This window comes from Kryptolebias marmoratus, linkage group LG10 (assembly GCF_001649575.2).
Source record: "Kryptolebias marmoratus isolate JLee-2015 linkage group LG10, ASM164957v2, whole genome shotgun sequence".
Classification (NCBI taxonomy): Eukaryota; Metazoa; Chordata; class Actinopteri; order Cyprinodontiformes; family Rivulidae; genus Kryptolebias; species Kryptolebias marmoratus.
Window position 1 is genome coordinate 22,075,609 of NC_051439.1, and position 20,428 is coordinate 22,096,036.

The following is a 20,428-nucleotide window of genomic DNA, read 5'->3' on the forward strand; positions in this document are numbered from 1 at the left end:
CTTAAAACCCACCTGTTTAGAGTTGCTTATGGCTAAATTAGGGTTAGAGTGCGGGGTTTTGATGTTTGTCTCTTTCTTACTGTTTATTCAATGTCACATGCTGTTTTTATTTTGTTTTTTAATTATGTAAAGCACCTTGAAATGCCTTGCTGCTGAAATGTGCTATACAAATAAAATTTGATTGATTGATTTGATTGACAAATTTAAGACAAATTCGTTCTTAGAAAACGTGATGGAACCAACACTGAGATCCATTTTGTTGGACAGGTTTGACCAAACGACTTTACCTCCGTCAGCTTGCTCCAGTTGAAGGACTTCAGCGGGTTAGATGGTTGAGGAATGTTCTTCTTCTTCTCTGTTATCCCTAAAGGAGCTCCTGGAGGTGGAGGTGGAGGGGGAGCTAACGGAGCCGCGCCAAAGACTGGGGGGCCTCCTGGGGGAGGAGGAGGAGGAGGAGTGGAGGTGGCCGAGGTAGGAGCTGGAGGAATGTGACCAGCAGAGGTCACCGGAGGTCCTCCTGGAACACCGGAGGTCTGACAGGAGAAATGACAGATGAGGACGGATTGTCTCATCCTGAGGAGAATATTTAATTGATGTCATGTTTGGACGTACGGAGCCGAGCTGCTGCAGACGTGAGGACAGGTCCTCCACCTGCCGCTTGGCCTGCTTGTGCTCGTTGCTCTCTCGCTCCAGTCTGTCCTTCATCTTGTTCAGCGTCTCCATCATTTCGTCCTTCTCTTTATTCTTGGCTTCGCACTCCCTGTCTTTCTTTTCCAGGCGCTGCTGCAGATTTTGTTGCTCTGAGAAAACGAGACAATAAAAATCTGCAAGCAGGAGCTGAAACCTCGGGCTGTTCGGATCCTGATTCTGCCCGCGGTGGAACCACGTGTTGGTTCATTTACCTTTTCTCAGTTTAGCTGCTTCTTCTTTCCACTGTTTCACCTCATTTTCATTCACCAGCCTAAAACAAGACAGCATTTTTTATTTTATCTGGTTTGACCCCCTGACAGACCAACACTCACTGCTTTAAACTCACAAGCTGAGAATCTTTTTAACGTTAAAGTCATCCAGAGGGGCGATGTCGGGGTTCTCGCCTTTGTCCGTCTGCAGGACCAGCTGCTGGATGATGTGGTCCAACAGCATCCAGTGCTGAAGGATGCTCCTGCCCTGCTTAGCTGAGATATAAAAACAACAACAGCTCTGAGAAGATGCCGTCCACAGAAAGCGAAGGACGGTGGCGGTGTCTTACAGGACATCAGGAGGCAGTGCTGCAGCACCGACAGCAGGTGAGGATACGCCTCAGTCAGGCTCAGCTTCTTCCTGAGCAGATCAAACATCTGGCTCGCGCTTTTAGAGTCGACGTGGACCTGAAGCAGCAATACAGGACGCATTTTCACGTGAAATTAAATCTGAGGTCCGTAAAATTTAAATCTGAAGTTTCTTACAGCGTCGAAGCTTTTGGACATCTTGAGTTCATCGTCGTTACGGAACTCCTCAAAGAAGTCCAGATGCCTGAAGGACGCCACGTTAAAAGTCAGAGGTTCTGTCATGTAAATCGATTAGGACGGAAACACCTGACGTACCTGTCAAGGGTGGCGTCTTCGTGCGAGCGGAGTTTGTCAATGATCGGCTGAATGCCTAACATCAGAAACTCGTAACGTAAATGGATCCGGAAATCCCGACTTTTCTGAAGGCAGAATCACAAAAAATTATTAAAAAGCTTCAATTATTGTTGTTTTTTCAACTGCTTGATAACGTTTCTTCTTTCTTTAGGTGTTCAGAAGGTTTTCAGACACAAAAACTTGTTTTCTTTAACATAAGAGGAGAGCATTGTTCTCTGTTCACCTCTCCGGCTCCCTGGCTGAGCAAAGCGTTGATGAAGGACATGATGGCTGTTTTCAAACCGACTGCGTCTCGGTAACGGCCCGTGGATCGGTCCAAATCTGTCAGCAGGTTCTGTACACAGAACACAGAACATTAAGAGCTAAAAACAAATGATAATAATCACTCACATCACAGAGTAGTTCCTCCTAATAAACAAAGAATTACTTGTTTTGTTTTGTTTTGTTTTGTGATTTTCAACAACTTTGACTATTTTAAATGGAGTTTAAATGTGTTTGTGTGTGATTCATCCTCAGTTTTTGGACTTATTTAGTTCTAGGTTGTCTTTTTGCTGAACTCTAAGACTGTTTCTTTGCTCACAATCAGCCTTTTTCTGGTCACTGATTCAGGAAATGAACGCTGAGGAGCCGCTGCTGGTTCAAGTTGTGCAACCTCCTTCTGTTCAGTGTTTGCTGGACGTTTAGGAACCATGATTCCATTTAAACCATACTTTTACTCTGAAAGGTAACCAGTCACTTCCTGACCTGTCAGCAGGAGGGTTAGATTGGCTACATTAGGAGTGGGCAATCCTGGTCCTCAGGGCCACCATCCTGCAGGTTTTCCTTGTTTCTCTGCTCCAACACACCTGATCTGAATCAGTGTGTCATTAACAGGCTTCTGCAGAACATGAAGAGGTGATTTAACCTCTGAATCAGGTGTTGGAGCAGAGGAACAATGAAAACCTGCAGGATGGTGGCCCTGAGGACCAGGCTGCTACATCATTGTTCTCCATCCAAACTGAAGCTAGTTTCCTGAAACTTTACTAAAATATTGATCTTAAGATACGACTGAAATGTTCCTGAAACGTTGCTGTAATATTTCTGAAATTAGCCTTAATTATGCCTGAAAAGTGTTTGAAATGTTGCTAAAATCTTCTTTAATATAATATTTCTGACCTGTTCCTGAAACATTAAAACATGTAACCTCAGGCGACGTGAAGAGGAATCAAAAACATGGAGGATTCATTTCTCTGTCTGGTTTTCTTTCATTTATTCTGACAGGATTATTTTGTTTGCATATGGATTATAATTTTCAGGATTTTTAACCTTTAAGGGTTTTGTAAAAATCCTCCTAACCGTCTGATCCATTCTTCATTCTGACACACCTGGTTTTTGTTTTCAATTAACACCTGCTGGGAGTTTCTCGTTATCTCCGTCAGGATTTTAAATCCCAGATTCTTCCTTTCAGATCTCGGTTCTTTGGTTTAGTGAAAGTCCAGCTGTTTTTATTTTTTCCTGCCTGTATGTAATGCTTCCTCGTGATGCTGTCTGCCTTTCCTCCATCTGATCTGATCCGATGTTTACTTCTCTGTTCTGAGGCTCGACGGGGAGATGAAACCTGAACCTCAGGAGTTCGCAGCTAAAGGAACGGAGCTCTGCTGCTGAGGACTGAGGCGCTAAAAGACGAATCTCCGGTTCAGGAGAGAGGAGCCGACCTGGAAACGAGTTCTCTCTGAGGCGAACTTCTGGTAGTGCAGCATGGCCTCCAGGACCTTCTTGTGGCCTCCTGGTACCAAACAGACGGCTCCGAGGATCTCCAGCACTGCCACCTGAGGACACGAGGACACGAACGGACATCAGAGTCAGAAGACAGGTTTTCATTGATCAGAAATACTCAAAGTCTAAAAGTCTAATAGGACGATCGTGTTTCTCTCAGAAACTTGATTCATATTTTCCACCAAACGGGACTGAAATCATCCAACCAGAACACTGATTTTATTTGTTTACAATAACCTGAGTTTCCCTCAGAAACATCTGAGGAATGTATTTTGGCACATGGACCAGGAACACATGACAGTCAGGCTGTGAGTGGGCGGAGCCAAGCTGTTACAGGTAGAGCAGGAACAACCTGATGACACCTGTGCACCTGTACTTCCTCCTCCTGACGCCAACGTTTGTTTCTGTAGCTACGACTTCTCCGAAGAAGCTAAAGGAACTAGCTAAAATCTAAAAGTAGCCCAAATGTTTGCTAAAAGTGGCAAAACACCTAGCTACAAATAAACAGCTAGCTAATAGCTAAAAGTATCAAAAGGCTAGCTAAATGTAGCAAATGGTAGCTGGAAACTAAAAGCAGCAAAAGGTTGGGTAAAAGTAGCAAAATGTTACTAAAAGCTAGAAATAGCAACAGGCTAGCTAAAAGCTAAAAGTTGAAAATGCTAGCGCAAAGTTAAAAGTAGCAAAGGCTATCTACAAGCTAACAGTAGCAAAACATCAGCTGAAAGTAACAAAACACCTAGCTAAAAAATAAAAGCTAGCTAATAGCTAAAAGAATCAAAAAGCTAGCTAAAAGTAGCAAAATGTTACTAAATGTTAAACACAGCAAAACGCCAGCTAAATGCTAAAAGTTACAAAATGCCAGCTAATAACAGCAGAAAGTTAGCTAAAAGTTAAAAGTAGCAAAGGCTAGGAAAAAGCTAACAGTAGCAAAACATTAGCTGAAAGTAACAAAACACCTAGCTAAAAAAATGAATTGCTAGCTAATAGCTAAAAGGATCCAAAAGCTAGCTAAAAGTAGCAAAATGGTAGCTAGAAACTAAAAGCAGAAAATGTTACTAAAAGTTAAACACAGCAAAATGCTAGCTAATGGCAGCAAAAGATTAGCTAAATGCTAAAAGTAGCAAAGTCTAAGTAAAAGCTAACAGTAGCAGAATGTTAACTAAAAAGAGAAGCATGTTTTTAAAAATGACTGAAAGATCTCCGTGTGTTTCTATGAGGGAAACGTTTGTAAACAAAGTTAAATATTTGGAAAAGCATAAAAGTTCTAAAAACCAAAAACCACATCAGCTGAACGAGCCGAACATTTTGATTTATGAACGGCTAAAACAGCTGAAGTGTTTAGTCCGAGTCTGCAGACGTATTTAGAGAAATAAAAACAGGAAAACAGACTGAATGCTGCTTCTGCAGAATAAACTAAATGTTTGTCGTCGTCGGACAGTTGGGTCAAGGACCGGTTCTGGTTCCTGCTCGTCCACACCTTGGTTTTGATGTTTTCGGCTGCGAGGCTTTGGGCGATGATGTTGATGCTCTCGCAGTGACCCAGGACGTGACCCCGGCCCTGGGAGCTGTTCATCAGGGCTTTCAGGCAGCCAATCAGAGACGTGTGGACCTGAGACTCAGACGTCTCGTAGTCCATCAACTTGAGGAAGTTCAGGATGCAGGACAGACCGTCCAGCTCAATGAACCGGGTCACGAAGCTGCAGGAGATGAGACGAAGTCATTCTCTGAGGCTCAGGTGAACCATCACCTGCGGGGCTGAGGACACGCACCTGATTGGCTGAGTCCTCAGGGCTGTTTTCAGACCATCTACGACCTTCTGGTTTTCTTCTTCCACTGACAGAAGACTCTTCCTCTGAGGAGACAGAGCTCACATCAACACAAGAACCTGGATCTGTTTTTATTTATCCTTCAGGTGAGTTTAAACGTTTGTCCCTTACAGCAGCCATGGAGTTGAGCTGGTTGATGTAAAACTGAGGCCAGCTGGTCAGTTCTTTCTCACCTGGTCCCTGACAAACAAACAAACAAACAAACAAACAAATTACATCTTCTGTGAGAATTCAGAGTGAACTCTGAGAGCTAAACGACTGCTGAAACTGAGCAGAACAGTAGCTGGAAGCTAAAATACCAAAATGTTAAAGTATCAAAAGTTCAGCTAGAAGCTAACAGCTGCATCTAAAAGCTAAAAGTGGTAAAACCTAGCTGAAAGGGTTAGCTAAAAGTATCAAAATGCTAAGGCTTGCTAACAGCTAAGGTAGAGAAATGCTAGCTGGAAGCTGAAAGTAGCAGAACGTTAGCTCAAAACTAAAAGTGGAATAAAAAGACAAAAGTGGAGCCAGTTTGCAGAAGCAGAATTCAAAGAAAACAGTATTTTTTAAAGAATTGAAGACATCTTTATGCATTTCTGTGAGGAAAATAGCTAATATTTAAAAAAGTTACAAAAACCAAAAGACACAGCAACCGTCTCCTAATTGAGCTTATGGTTATACTCATTTCAGAATAAAAGTCCAGACAATGTGTTAATTTATTTGTTAATATCTTTTAATTCCTGTGTTTCAGGATGCAGTTGGTTCCAAGAAAAATAAAACCGGTTCAGAAAACGTTTGTTGACTTTTTAATGTTTCCTTCTCACGGCACTAAAAAAAACATTCTGGCATATTTTTAGAAACCAAGAGATGAAGAGTTTCACGTTCTTATTTTGTCCCGTTCATTTTACAATCATTTGTTTTTTCTTGGTGGGTTTAGTGCTGAGTCCAGTACTTTTTACTTTATATATGCTTCCTTACAGTAAACATTTTAGACAGAACAGGTTAAATATTCATTGTTACGCCGATGATACTCTGTTATATTCAGATTAAAGTTTGTCTAAAGATATAAAACCCTGGATGTTGTGGTCTTTGGACCTGAGCACCAGGAAGAAACCCACTCTGGATGGTTTTAACTTGGCCTCTAATGTAAAGTTTCTTGGTGTTATAACTTCCACGTCTTCAAAATCACTAAAACTGTCCAGAAAAACTGGTCTATGCATCAATCATCGCCTCGCTGGGTTAATTATAATTATTTATTAAAGTGAAAACTTTGATGTGATTAATAAGATTGACACATCTGAGGAGATGAAGAGTAAAAAATATGCAAATAGGTAAGTTTTATTAAACGTTTAAGACCATACCTGTGTAGGTGTGACTAACAGGTGCCTTACCATTTTCTTACTGCAGTAAATCTGCCACTTCTTCTCAGCTGGCAGAGCAAACATGGCCGCTCTGTTCTGCTCTGGCAGCTCCAGTTCATCCTAAAGATGACACACAAAGACACACAAACAGGAGGGTGAGTTTGTGAGCCTGGACCCAGAACCCCAGACGTGGGCCGCGGTTCCGAACGCACCACCAGCTCGGTGAACATGGAGTCCAGCTCCTGCGGCGGCGGCATCGGCTGCGTGGGCATCATCTCCACCATGGAGGCCACGATTTGAGGCTGGTCCCTCTCCTTGTAGCAGCAGGGGAACAGGGAGGCCAGGCCACGCCCCCAGGGCTGCTTCCCCTGGGTTGTCATGGTTACGACAGGTGTTGACTGGAGAGAAGAAAGCAAACAGGTAGTCTCATCACCGACGTCATGATACTAAAACATGCTTCAGGTCTGACTTTTACCTCTTAATTATAAACCTAATTTAAAAAATATTAACATTTTTTCTGAGAAGTTTCCGTCGAATCAAACTCTTCATGAAAACAACTCATCATAAATCAGAAAACGTAAATAAAGCTGTTTCAGAGCAGCAGATTTCTGCAATAAATGAAACTAAAACCTTCTTTACGTGTTTTTATTCTGGTCCTGATGAAACCAGAACCAGAACTTTCTCCGTATTTATCTACAATAAACAAAACGTTGGTTATGATTCATAATGGAAGTCAATGAAACTTTGGACTGATCTACAGCTGAATAGATTCGAGTTAACAGCTCCAACGCAGCCACTTTTACAGATGTTGAACTAAAACTGGGTGTGGTAGTAGCTGAGAGTCATCCCCAACACAAACTCTGAGCACTAACAGATTACACGACATCTTTGGGTAAAATTTTGACGTCCAAGTCAGCGGGAAATATGCATTCCTTCAAGGATTGAGGCTATTTTCTTTTGACAATGAGGTCCTTTCATTTCTAATCTATTTTATTTTGTTCTGCTTTTATAAACAGCACCTCTAAAAACCTAATTTTTCTGCTGCATCTTCAGGATTTTGGATTTCTTCGTCACATCGACTCATGTTTTAGGGGTTTGTGGCGTCACAGAAACCTAACCAAGTTGTTATTTTCCCCACATTGCTCCAAATAACTGTAATTTATAAGTTTTCTCAAATCTTCTTCACTAACTGATCGATTTATTTTGACTTGGATTAAATTAGAATGAAATAAAACTCAGATTGGGCTGATTTGGACCGAACGAATGTGTCGTTTGCTCGTTTAAATGAAAGGAAAATGAAACGAGATGACTTGCTGGGACAAATACGAAATACATTTTCCGATAAAAAGCAGGTTTTTTGAGCTGAAACAGCCTGCAGATGTTAAACAAACACCAAACGATGAAGATCCAAAGGCCACAAACTCTGAAACATCTGAGTTTACTGACCTCGGGCTGAAACCCGGAGCAGTTAAAGCTTCACTGTGTTTCTGACAGATTTATCACATCTGACTTACAGACCTGAGGGCGGTTTTATCATTCAGAACGGGAAGATTTCATCAAATAAAATGAAATATAATAAAGCGATGTGGACAAAAGCTGGGTTTCTTTTGACTCTGCAGCTCCAGAAACCAGTAAAACCTGAAGTGTCGAGTTTTTTTGAATCATCTCGAGTCAAAGGTTTACGAGATATTTTAGATAAAAATCCAAACTGAGTTTCTTACCTTTGGGATCTCCTATGGGGAAAGGTGGAACGTCATTTTCCGGCTGTGACGGGTCAGAACCTCAAACCTCCAGTTCATGCTGACGGAGACGAGCTTTAATCCGTTTTTTTTACTCGTTTCAAATCATCACACTAAAAAAAAAGGAATTTAAAAAGAAAAGACAAGTCCTCCAAACAGGAGATTAAAAACCAGACAACTCGCTCGGCCCTGTGTTCAGGCGGAACGGCTGGCCTGATTCACGTCGCTCGTCCAGTTTCACAGAAACCTGCAGGACTCCAACAAACACCGAGCGTCTCTCTGATGTCACAGGGACGGGATCGGTGCACGTGCGCGTGCATGGCCGGCAGGCTGTCAAACCCAGCCTGGGAGTTTCAGACGCAGCAGCATTCCTGCAGCCGGAGTCACACGCAGCCTCACCCCTCCTGCTGCTGCAGGGGTGAGGCTGCGGGTCACATGTTCGGTTCCCTGCCATCTGCATCAGAGCGGGTCAGAGGACGTACCTTCAGGCCCGACCGACCCTGGTTCTGTTCTGACTGTAATTAATAAATAAATGTTTAATTTATGATCCTCCTGAAGGAATCCGTCTGAAATCTCAACCAGCCAGCTCCAAGTCTCCGTCTGCAGCGGACTAACCCTGAACAGGTCTAACCCTAAACTCGTGTTAAGGTCTAACCCTGAACAGGTCTAAATCTGACCCTCTGAACAGGTCTAACCTCCTTTTGGTCCAACAGAATCAGATTTCCAGGCTGTAACTGATCACAAACATCGGCAATCCAGCCAATAATCCCTGGTTGAATCTGCCGGTTGAGACAAACAGTTTTTATTTAAACTTTCCTGTCTGCAGTGATCCGAGAATCTTCTGTCTGTTTGCTCGAGTCTTTAAAAATGACTTCAAGTTCTGCATGAAATCAAACTTTTTCTTGTTTTCTGAAATACAATGCGGTTTGTTTTCATCAGACTCTTGGGTCATTTAGACTCCAGGGATGTATAATTACCTGAAAATCTGTCATCCGTAAGTCGTAAAGCCGGGTGACATTCCAGCCAACACCTTCTGATCTGCAGCAGTAAAACTGATGGCGTCTTCGTCTTCGTGTTCAGGGCGAGCCTGTTCCGTCTGTCACTTTTTACAGGAAACGATCGAAGTCTGGAATCAGATATCTCAGTTCTCAAAGTTTCAGAAACGTGAGATTGTACTGAAATGTTGCAGCATTAACCCAGACCCGAGTGATTTCTGAACCAGCAATTTCAAACAACGTAAATTATTTTAAAGTTTGATTTGTTTTTAGAAAAAACATTGAAATTTAAGTGCACAAAGCAGCAGAGACATTTTGTTTTTAATTTGTCTTGTATCCACAGAAGGCTGTGGATTAAAGAGACAGCTCAACCAATCAGAGGCCGGTTGGACAGATTGGGCCACTAGAGGCCAGTTGGACACAGTGGACCATTTGAGGAGGAATTGGACAGCTTGGACCATTGAAGGCTGGTTGGACAGCTTGGACCGTTGAAGGCCGATTTGACAGGTTGGACCATTGCAGATCAGTTAGACAGATTGGACCATTGAAGGCCAGTTGGACAGATTGGACCATTGAAAGCCGGTTGGACAGCGTTGACCATTGAAGGCAGGTTGGACAGATTGGACCATTGAAGGCCGGTTGGACATCTTGGACAGCTGAAGGCTGGCTGGACAGAATGGACCACTAGAGGCCAGTTGGACAGCTTGGACCGCTGAAGGCTGGTTGGACTGCTTGGTCCATTAGAAGCCCGTTGGACAGTCCAGCTCACAGCAGCTTTCTAACCTGGATCCTGAAAACTTTTTTCTTCTGAAATAAAAAAAAGGATAAAGAGCAGAAAAGTCAAAGACAAAAAACAGCTTTTTTCTGAGTGTAATGTCCCCAGTGTGCCACAAGGTGTTGCTGTGGTCCTAAAGCAGACTGTCAGGCTTCTTTACCAACAACTTTAAAATTTCTGTTTCAAAACAAACACAAATATTCTAGTTAGGACCTGATACACCACAGGAAAAACAAATAAAAAATCATTGATTTAATCTAAAAAATAAAAGCAAAATTAACAACAACTAAATTAAACTAAACAACACAAAACACTTCGGCTCACTTTCAGTAATTGTATCATTTAAAAAAATTAAACAAAAGCAGCTGTGACATATTTTCTGCAGTCAGATCTTCTGAGTTCACATTAATATTATGGTAAACTTTAACAGAAATACATTTCTAATATAATAAACTTTAACAGCCATGACAAAAAACAGGAGATGCACATAGGAGGTAAAATATTACATTTTATTACAACCAAAAGTGTTTAAATGTAACACAAAACAAATAAAGAAAACCAGGAGACCTGATCACCAAACTGTAGCTCATTATCTGTAAAAATTACTGTTGTAGCCATTTTTTTAGTTATTTAGTTGTGTCGGCCATCTTTAATTAGGTTGACTAAACAATAATCAGTTGTAGATGTACATCCAACAATTATTTTCTGAGAGATTAATTAAAATCCAGCCATTGGTTCTTGAGATATTTTGCTAACAGACAAACAAATGAAGGTTCTGTTCGGTGATCCAGACTATAAATGTTGTTTTTTTAGCTTTCTGAGGATAAAAAATGCAACTGAGGATTCATAAAATTGTAAACATGTAAACAAACAGACATTAAAAGATAATAAACCTTCTAGTCTACGTGGTTCATTTAGACAAATTTTTCCTGTAAAGTCTAGAATCTGTCGTATAAAAGCTGCTCGTAAGTCAAAGATCCGATTTTAAATAGTCCAAACGGCCGGATCGCCTGCGAGCGTCGTCTCACAGGCTGGTGTCGGCCGTCTTGGTCTTCAGCTCGGCGCCGGTGTTGGCCGGTGTCGTCGTGTCGAGCCGCGGGTCTCTGCAGAAGAACATGGCGGGGTTCTTACAGGCCCACATGGCCACCTCTCCTCCTCCTCCTCCTGTTTTCCCGGGGCTGGAACTCGACAGCCGGCTGTTGTTGTTCATCCCCGCCCGGCTCACGTAGCGGTCCCTGATCCTCTCCGCCTGGTTCTGCCGGACCTCTCGGTTGCGGCTCTGGCTGGAGAGGTACGCGGCAATGTTTCTGGTCCGGTAGCCCTCCTCCCTGCTGCGGCCCAGTAACATGGAGATGTTTGGGTTCCTCAGAGCGTAGATCAGAGGGTTGATGGCTCCGTTGGACCAGGCCAGGCAGATGGCCACGGTGTCCATGGCCGGGTTGAACCTGTAGTTCCCCATGGCCGTGACCAGGCCCATTAAACAGTACGGACCCCAGCAGCAGATGATGAACACTATCATGATCAGCACCGTGGTGGCGGTTCGCATCTCGCTGTAGAACCGCAGTAAGTAGGCGTAGGTGGTAACAGGCCGGACTCGGATCTCGGACAGCCGGACGGTTTTACAGATGTTGTAATGGCAAAAGCACATGAGGGAAAACGGCAGCAGGTAGCACGCCACGATGAGGCAGACGCTGTACGCCGTCCCCACGCCGGAGCTGCTGGAGTGGAACACGTACATGCAATGGTAGAAACCTCGTTTGTGGACCTCCATCGATGTCCGGACCAACAGATACCCGGGCAGGGAGAAAACCACGGCCGTTACCCACACAGCAACCAAAAGCTGGGTGGCTCTCTGACGCCCGATCTTCGCCTGAGGCTGCCGAACGATGGCGTAGTACCTGTCGAAGGAGATCAGCGTCATGGTGAGGGTGGAGATGATGCCAAAGCAGGTGTTGAAGAAGCCGTTGGCGATGCAGAAAGTGTTTCCGAACATCCAGACGCCGTCCTTGCTGAAGAGCATGACGAAGGAGAAGGGCAGGCACAGGACGGCGGTCAGGAAGTCGGACAGCGACAGCGACATGATGAAGGCGTTCGTCACCGTTCGGAGCTGTCTGTGTTTGATGATGACGATGACAACCGCCAGGTTGCCGAGGCTGGAGAGGAGGAAGATGGACAGCAGCACCAGGGCCTGAGCCGCCACCGTGACCCCGGTCAGAGCGGAGTTACCGTCGGCGTCGCTCAGGACCGCCGCCGTCGGGGATGCCTGATGGGCATCGCCGAGCTCGCTGCCCCTCTGCTCTCTGAGCGCTGAGATGTTTCCTGTCGTTCCCACCGCAGCCTGAGTGGTGGCTGTCACCAGGCTGGTTACTATGGAAACAACCCTGTGGACACACCCCCCAAACAGATGAAAACGTTATTTCACAACTTTGATCTGCAACGCCGCTGGGTGAAGACATTGAAACTCATCTGACGCTAACAAACACGATGCATCATGGGAAAATGGGTTTCAGGTTTCTCTTCTTCATCTGACTCTCAGCGACTACCACACAAAGGCTGAGCTGCAGCCTCGTTTGTGTCACCTAAGGTCGATTAGCTGTGGCGACCATCTTGAATCAAAGGTTGTGGATGAAAGATTACTTTCTGAGAGTTTTATTAAAATCCATCCAGTCCATGAGATATTTTGCTAACAGAGGAATTATATTTAGAAAACTGATTGGTTGGGGGACTCATCAGTTTTCCTGCCCCCCCCTGTCCCCCCTCCTGTTGGTGCCCCTGGTGAATTTCCTAACTGAAGCCCCTCTTTTCAGGATGAGATCGGGGTTAATCCCGAATCCAGATCTGATCTGATCCTGGTGTTCACATGTGGTTAAAGTTCAGGAGGAGGAGGAGGAGGAGGAGGAGGGTTACCTTGGCTCCACAGGTGAGGAGGTGCTCAGCTGGGTGATGATGTTCAGACCGGAGGAGTCCGACGTGTAGTTGGTTCCGCCCCGCAGGGCCGTGCTAACAGGTGAATCCATGGATGAAGAGCAGCAGCAGCTCCTGTCATCTCCACCAGCAGCAGGAAAAACCCAAACTGAATCAGAACCGAGTCAGTACCGGTGCTGCAGCTGCTGATGAATTATTGATGCTTGTTTTTGTTCCATAATCCTCCTGGTGACCTTCCTCTCCTCTCGGATGAAGAGGTCACCGACTGAAGCTGCGATCGATCTGCAGGAGTCTTCATCAAATATGGATGAGCCCAGATTTAGAACCGGATCACACAGAACCATCGGGTCCATAAACGGGAGGCTGCTTTGGTTCCACTTGCTCCTGCCCAGATGTGTAGGAACATCTACTCGGAGCAGGAGCTCCGGACACCCAGACGTGCTGGTGAATCCTCGAGATGAAGAATGAATCCGGAGTCAGACGCGTTCACACTGAGAACCCGAACCCGTCCCTGCTGCGGCTCGGAACCGATCCCGGTGCAGCCCGCAGCCACAGCTGCTGATCAGCACTTATCGATCAGCTCACAATCACTTCCTGACCAGCGCGCGCTCGCTCTCCGGCCGTTCCGTTTACCTCCAGACCGTAAGCTTCCTCTTTGGGCGCGCGCACACATACACAAACCCCGCACCAGGCTCCTGCACGCTCCTGCGCGCTCCGCCTGCACGCGCACACAGATTTGTGACGGTTGCCAGGGTAACCCGCGGATGATGGGTTGAGGTGCTCATCGAGGCTGAAGCTGAGTCACGTGACTCATGGATGAAGGTTTGGTGTTTTTCTCTCCTTCCATCAACCCGTAAATTTTCATTTCCTGCTGATTTTCATGGTTTCACCACCAGCTAAACACCACCTGACCACCAGGGGGCGTGTCCTGCAGGGTTCTGTGTGGAATCAGGTTCTAGGTCTGAAAAGTCCCTCAGAACCATTTCACTTTGAGAGACATTGAAGCACTCAGGTCTCCAATCAGTCCGACTCTGAGCAACAACTCCCCGACCTCCAGAATCTGCGAGCGAAGAGGCTGGAATGTCCTCAGAGTTCACCTCAACACCTGCGGGATCAGCTCAGGTGTGCTGCTTGTTCCAGAGCGACCAACACAACCACGGTGGCTGATTTAGGACAAATGCTGGTTGGAGAACAGGACACTGCTCCACAGCAGTGTGGGTCCGAACTGGTTAGCGGCATGAGGAGGAAGTGCTCCTTGTGGTTGCATATGGTTCTTCCACACGCTACCAGGGCCCCTGTTTGTTCAGGGAATAAATTGTCAAATTGCCAATATGTCCTGACTTCAATGATCCAATAAAAAAGAATCAGTAGCAGAATAAACTGTTTTCCTGACTGGATTTAACCCACATTTTCCTCATAAACGTGGCACCATTTAGGGTCAAATAAATTGGTTTTCCAACAGTATACTTTTTTGTTTGTTTAATTTTGCCAAGAAGCATTTTTACAACAAAGAAATAATCAGCCACACACAAACTTCCTTACTTATTTTACTTTGTATATATACAGTATGTAATTTAGGTAGTAAATTTAAAATAAATCCGTGCTAGATGGTGTTTTTTACAGTTCCTAAGTGTATATTTTTTAAAATTATATGATAAAAATAGTTTTTTGTCATTTAGGCTTTGTAATTGTTTATCTAGCAATCCTTTAAGTCGTTGGAAACAAAGAAAAAACATGTTTTTGCCTGCCGTAGGTAATAAATTCTGAATTTAGAAGCATTTTGTTAGAGAAATGTAAACTTAAACGTCTTTTAATGCGGTTAAAACGGTAGCTTTCCATTCACTTCAATGGTTTTTCTGGTCCGTCTCTCCCGTCTCAGCATGGCGGACCTGTCAGCGCCTGAGACAGCTATCGTGACGTCACGTCCGGTCGAGAGCGGAATAGCACCCATGAGCAGCTTTGCTAACCGCGTCAAATTAAAAGAAGAAGAATTAAAAAGAAAAAAAAAACACGAAGAAGAAATACGGAAGCTGTTCGAAACAAACCAATTTTATTTTTGAATAAATGTTATCAGGATGAGTTCGGGTGAGTTTTAGCAGCGTTTTTGTTTTTATGTGTTTATTCAAAAAGGGAAAATTAAATTGTTAAACTGCGACAACAGTTTCGGGCCGTTAATGATGCTAAATGGGCTAACGGAGTTAGCATCACCCGAACCTTCCCCACAACCCAAACAGGAGTAAAAGGACGGGTCCAGTTTAACAAGAACCGGGAGTAAAATATGACTTACACCAGTCTGTTTGTGTAATTTAAATATATACAAATATATTGACTTTAATTTCAAAAAAACAAACAAGGTTTTCTGTAATCGAGTGTCTAAAATGTTGTAGCGGTCTTTAATCTGTCCGATAATCCACTCTAAATGTTTTTATCCTGCTTTAAATGTGTTTTTGTGCTGTTCTCCTGTTTATAATATGTTTGCTAATAAACTATAATTAGTTAATGTGTCTTAAACGACCCAGATTCTTGTTTTAACTCATAAACAGGTTAACCAGCAGGGTCACATGTTTACTGTTTACTGATGCTTGTTAGTGATGTTTATACCTGAGTGACAAAAAAATCCAACATGGCTCCCTCTACCAGTCAGAGTTTGGGAAGAATATCATCATAAATCAAATCTTAAAGAATAAGCAGCTTGTAGGTGTTAAAATCTGACCAGAAGTCAGGTTTCCTGATATTTATATAAACCTTTCTGCGTGTCAGGTTAAAAGAAAAATCAGAAAACGGGTTCGGACTGAAAAGATGAATTTGTGAATTAACTCTGACTGGAAACTGGTTCGAGCAAACAGTTCCTGCCGCCGTTGATAAAAACGAGCTGCTCGCGGTGATCGATTCGGGTCTGTGTGGTTCTAACATGAGTACCAGACGTCTCAGACGACCTCCTGTGCCTTCCCTCCTGTTTGTGTCTCTTCCAGCTGTGGCCGTGAGTTCAACATGTCCCGGTCTGTACTGCGGTCGGATCATGGTGAACGGATCGGTGGAGGGAGAGTGTGGCGTGAGTACCAAACATCTGCTGATGGATACAGATGTTTTATTTATCGCCGAGAGGACATTCAAGCTGCTCGTTAAAACTAAAACTCTGAGCAGTTCGACGAAGACCCATCCCACCCATCTTATTTTGTTTTTCTAAAGTTGTAGTCACAAGTAAAATACATAAACATACATAAACATCAGCAAGAATTTAACTAAAAATAAAGTGATGGACAATATATTTGCTGATATTGGCTTATTAAAATGAAATCATCTCTCTTTATAACACTTATAAAAAGTATTTAAACGCATCTATTGCACATTTTTTAGTTGTATAGTACTATTTGACTGCAGCTGTAATGATATAAGAACCTTTATTCTACTAAAATTAAGATTTTCAAGTTGTATTAAAAATGAGCCACTCCACTTTGTAAGGCTTCACATCATATATAGACTTAAATGTTTTAAAGGAACTTATTGCAAACAAAATGAAAATGTTCTTTTTAAAAAGTTTGAAAATGTTTACTCCAGTGGTTTTTCATAAGTAATTATAAGATGCAGGTACGCAGTCAATGTAAACAAAGTGCCTCTACCTGCTTACTCTCAACAAATCTGAAATTTGTACCAACTTCTCAAACTTGTCCTGAGCGGCTCTTCCGTTGACCTGTTTTCAGTCACTTCCTGTTTCTGTAGGTAAACAAACTCACCTGGTAACAAATATTTACCATCGATATGTGGAAAGAAAATGGTGCAGATTTTGTTTCTTACTTATATTTTTTTACCGGTCTTCATGGCACCACACTTTAAGTCTTCGTCTTTTATTTTCTGACGAGGATGATGATGTTGTGCCTTCGTGAATCCACAGTTTATGTTGGAATCGGTCTCTGTCTGAGAAAACAAACCCTGAAAAGCTGCAGATAAACATCGAGTCAGGCGGACAGGAAGTCCCCCCCGCTCGCCGCCGTGACGCCTCGTTGGACCCGAATGGAAACGGTCCACTCAGCGGTTTCATTGTTTGCGTGTGGAGGAGCTGGAGCCTCGTTTTTAAATTCAATTAAACTTTATTTACAAAGCACCAAATTCAGAACAAGTCTGTTTCAGCGGCGCTGAAGGTTCTGAAAGGTTCTTCAGTGAAACGCAGCGTTGAAGAGATTTTTGTTCTGCTTGGAACAATCGGGAACAGATAATAAAAGAAATGTAATCAGTTCCTAACCGCCGCCGTCTCTGGTTGCAGGTTTGTCCTCGAGGGGAGCGGTCAAACTTCCAGAAGGTCTGTGAACGCTGCGCCGAGTCCCCCGAGCTCTACGACTGGCTCTACCTGGGCTTCATGGCCATGTTGCCGCTGGTTCTGCACTGGTTCTTCATCGAGTGGTACTCGGGCAAGAAGAGGTGAGCCGGTCTGAACAGAACCCTGCAGAACCGGGTCGACTGACAGGCTTGTTTCTTTTTATACAGGAGACTAAAATATTTCTAATGTTCTGCTTCTTCTGGGCTAAAAGACTGCAGTCAGCCAGCTGAATTTATTGGTTCAGGTCCTATTTTCTGTCAGGTTCAGGTCCAGTTTCTGTAGGGTTCAGGTCCAGTTTTCTGTCAGGTTCAGGTCCATTTTCTGGTTGGTTCGGATCCAGTTTTCTAGTGGGTTCAGTTTTCTGTCAGGTTCAGGTCCAGTTTCTGTCAGGTTCAGGTCCAGTTTCTGTCAGGTTCAGGTCCAGTTTCTGTAGGGTTCAGGTTCAGTTTTCTGTCAGGTTCAGGTCCAGTTTCTGTCAGGTTCAGGTCCAGTTTCTATAGGGTTCAGGTTCAGTTTTCTGTCAGGTTCAGGTTCAGTTTCTGTCAGGTTCAGGTCCAGTTTCTGTCAGGTTCAGGTCCAGTTTCTGTCAGGTTCAAGTCCAGTTTCTGTCAGGTTCAGGTCCAGTTTCTGTAGGGTTCAGGTCCAGTTTTCTGTCAGGTTCAGGTCCATTTTCTGGTTGGTTCGGGTCCAGTTTTCTAGTGGGTTCAGTTTTCTGTCAGGTTCAGGTCCATTTTCTGGTTGGTTCAGGTCCAGTTTCTGGTTGGTTCGGATCCAGTTTTCTAGTGGGTTCAGTTTCTGTCAGGTTCAGGTCCAGTTTTCTGTCAGGTTCAGGTCCATTTTCTGGTTGGTTCGGATCCAGTTTTCTAGTGGGTTCAGTTTTCTGTCAGGTTCAGGTCCAGTTTCTGTCAGGTTCAGGTCCAGTTTCTGTAGGGTTCAGGTCCAGTTTTCTGTCAGGTTCAGGTCCATTTTCTGGTTGGTTCGGATCCAGTTTTCTAGTGGGTTCAGTTTTCTGTCAGGTTCAGGTCCAGTTTCTGTAGGGTTCAGGTTCAGTTTCTGTCAGGTTCAGGTCCAGTTTTCTGTCAGGTTCAGGTCCATTTTCTGGTTGGTTCGGATCCAGTTTTCTAGTGGGTTCAGTTTTTGTCAGGTTCAGGTCCAGTTTCTGGTTGGTTCGGGTCCAGTTTTTGTCAGGTTCAGGTCCAGTTTTCTGTCAGGTTCAGGTCCAGTTTCTGTCAGGTTCAGGTCCTGTTTCTGGTTTGGTTCTGTGGTCATGTGACCCTAAATTCTGATTGGTGGAGAGCCGTTCTGATGCTTGAAGGTTCTGGTTCTGACAGCTGAATCCAGTCGGGTTCTGGTGGGTCAGAACTGCAGGAGACCCGCTGACAGCTCAGGATTTCAGTCCGACCCGTTTGTCTCGTTGTGAAGGATTGTGTTCAAACCGGTTCTGGAAACTTTTGTTTGGTGTTGTGAGTCCTCGGAAACGTGTGTGTGTGTGCGCGCAGCTCCAGTGCCCTGCTGCAGCACGTCACCGCCATGTTGGAGTGCAGCGTGTCGGCGGTGGTCACCCTGCTGCTCGCCGACCCGGTGGGGAACCTCAGCATCCGGTCCTGTCGGGTCAAGGAGCTGTCCGACTGGTACACCATGCTGTACAACCCGAGCCCGGACTACGTCAACACGCTGCACTGCACGCAGGAAGCCGTGTACCCGCTGTGAGTACAACCGCCGCCGCTACGCCTCCGATCCGTCAGGAGGTAGTCACAGGGCTGAGTGTGAGTGGGCGTTTGATCTCTGAATGAACCAACCAGGAGCCGTTTCCTGTTTGTCAGCTACACCATCGTGTTGATTTACTACGCCTTCTGCCTGGTGATGATGATGATGCTCCGCCCCCTGCTGGTGAAGAAGATCGCCTGCGGCCTCGGGAAGTCGGACCGCTTCAGGAGCATCTACGCCGCTCTCTACTTCTTCCCCATCATCACCGTGCTGCAGGCGGTCGGCGGCGGGCTGCTGTGTGAGTCTCAGTTTCATGGTGAACGCAGCGCGGTGGCGGCGGCGGTTTCTAACGTCCTCCCGTGTGTTTCAGACTACGCCTTCCCCTACATCATCCTGGTGCTGTCGCTGGTCACGCTGGCCGTCTACATGTCTGCCTCTGAGATCCAGGTAAACGCACACCTGCTGGTTTTAAAACAGATTTAAAGTCCCGCCCACTGAAGCAATCCGGCAGCTGATTGGTCAAAGTGAACACTGATCGTTTTCCTGTTTTTCTTTTACAATTTAACAACTTTTACATTCTAGCATTTTGCTGCTTTTAGCTAATTTAAGCTTCTAGCTACTGTTTTGCTACTTTCAGCTAGGATTTAGCTGTTTGTAGCCGATGTTCTGCTGGTTTTAGCTACAAATAGCAAAGCTCTAGGTGACGTTTTGCTGCTTCAGCATCACGCTGCGTGTTTGCAGTTTCTGGAAACGGTACTGACCTCCTCCTCCTCCTCCTCCCAGTCCTTCCAGACGCTGCTGGCGAAGAAGAAGCGCCTGGTGGTTCTGCTCAGCCATTGGCTGCTTCATGCGTACGGCATCATCTCCATCTCCCTGCTGGACAGGCTGGAGCTGTCGCTGCCGCTGCTCGCTCTGGTACCGGGACCGACCCTGTTTTACATCGCCACGGCCAAGTTCACCAAGCCGAGCCGCATCCTGGCCGAGGGCAGCAGCGGCCACTGAGGAGCGCCGCGAGGAAGACGAGGAGGAGGAGGAGCTGATCTTCGCTTCCCGCCCCGAACGTTCCAGGTTGACTTATTTATTGTTTAAACTGTTTTCAACGTGTCTGAAGGCGTGATGATCACACGAGCGTGTAAATATGTTTTATTAAATCCTGTAAATATTATCTCAGCTGGTTCTGGTCAGCAGAACCGGTCCGACCCACCGTCGAGGTCACTACAGTTGTTTGTTTGTTTGTGGCTGTAAATAAAGCTGCATTTGCCTGCGTCTCTGTTTGTGTCAGCAAAATATCTCACAGCGAACAGAAACGGCAAAACGCTGAGCGCTAACAGGTTAGCGTTAGCGCCGTTTCCCCCTCTTCTCGTCCCACGCTGCAGCTTTGGTTCCAGCTCAGAATAATCTGCTTCCTGTTAGACAACAGAACGGGTCC

General features: G+C 44.9%; 3 protein-coding genes across 4 annotated transcripts in view; 1 reads left to right on the forward strand and 2 right to left on the reverse strand.

Annotated features, from left to right (window-relative positions):
* Positions 1-8,553, reverse strand: part of daam1a (dishevelled associated activator of morphogenesis 1a) — a 16,152-nt gene extending 7,599 nt beyond the window's left edge. The window contains exons 1-15 of one of the 2 annotated variants that reach the window (XM_037977766.1): positions 8,265-8,553; positions 6,756-6,941; positions 6,574-6,663; positions 5,315-5,383; positions 5,147-5,229; positions 4,855-5,074; positions 3,317-3,430; positions 1,846-1,956; positions 1,584-1,687; positions 1,446-1,512; positions 1,250-1,367; positions 1,037-1,175; positions 903-961; positions 613-824; positions 288-533 (exon numbers count right to left, since the gene is read on the reverse strand). In XM_037977766.1, coding sequence (XP_037833694.1) covers positions 288-533; positions 613-824; positions 903-961; positions 1,037-1,175; positions 1,250-1,367; positions 1,446-1,512; positions 1,584-1,687; positions 1,846-1,956; positions 3,317-3,430; positions 4,855-5,074; positions 5,147-5,229; positions 5,315-5,383; positions 6,574-6,663; positions 6,756-6,923 — 1,800 coding nt within the window. In that variant the 5' untranslated portion in view covers positions 6,924-6,941; positions 8,265-8,553. The remainder of the gene's footprint in view (positions 1-287; positions 534-612; positions 825-902; positions 962-1,036; positions 1,176-1,249; positions 1,368-1,445; positions 1,513-1,583; positions 1,688-1,845; positions 1,957-3,316; positions 3,431-4,854; positions 5,075-5,146; positions 5,230-5,314; positions 5,384-6,573; positions 6,664-6,755; positions 6,942-8,264) is intronic. The other variant, XM_037977767.1, reaches the window with a different exon arrangement.
* A 2,183-nt stretch (positions 8,554-10,736) lies between these two features.
* Positions 10,737-14,498, reverse strand: LOC108249918 (G-protein coupled receptor 135). The gene is made up of 2 exons (XM_017439567.3): positions 12,960-14,498; positions 10,737-12,433 (listed from the first exon to the last, which is right to left on the reverse strand). The coding sequence occupies exons 1-2, from the start codon at positions 13,067-13,069 to the stop codon at positions 11,077-11,079; spliced, it is 1,467 nt and encodes a 488-aa protein (XP_017295056.1). The 5' UTR covers positions 13,070-14,498; the 3' UTR covers positions 10,737-11,076.
* A 419-nt stretch (positions 14,499-14,917) lies between these two features.
* On the forward strand, positions 14,918-20,265 carry LOC108249924 (jnk1/mapk8 associated membrane protein). The gene is made up of 7 exons (XM_017439578.3): positions 14,918-15,062; positions 15,950-16,029; positions 17,239-17,393; positions 18,792-18,998; positions 19,116-19,297; positions 19,370-19,446; positions 19,783-20,265. Exons 1-7 carry the CDS (start codon positions 15,053-15,055, stop codon positions 19,999-20,001), a joined length of 930 nt encoding a protein of 309 aa, XP_017295067.1. The 5' UTR covers positions 14,918-15,052; the 3' UTR covers positions 20,002-20,265.
* Positions 20,266-20,428: the final 163 nt, after the last annotated feature.

Bases quoted from the DNA above. Each gene is read 5' to 3' on its own strand.
- LOC108249918 (XM_017439567.3), bottom strand. From the start codon at position 13,069: ATGGATTCACCTGTTAGCACGGCCCTGCGGGGCGGAACCAACTACACG. The intron at 12,434-12,959 runs GTAACCCTCCTC...GTGTGTCCACAG, and splicing joins TCCTCACCTGTGGAGCCAAG to GGTTGTTTCCATAGTAACCA.
- LOC108249924 (XM_017439578.3), top strand. The intron at 17,394-18,791 runs GTGAGCCGGTCT...GTGTGCGCGCAG, and splicing joins TGGTACTCGGGCAAGAAGAG to CTCCAGTGCCCTGCTGCAGC. The intron at 19,447-19,782 runs GTAAACGCACAC...TCCTCCTCCCAG, and splicing joins TGTCTGCCTCTGAGATCCAG to TCCTTCCAGACGCTGCTGGC.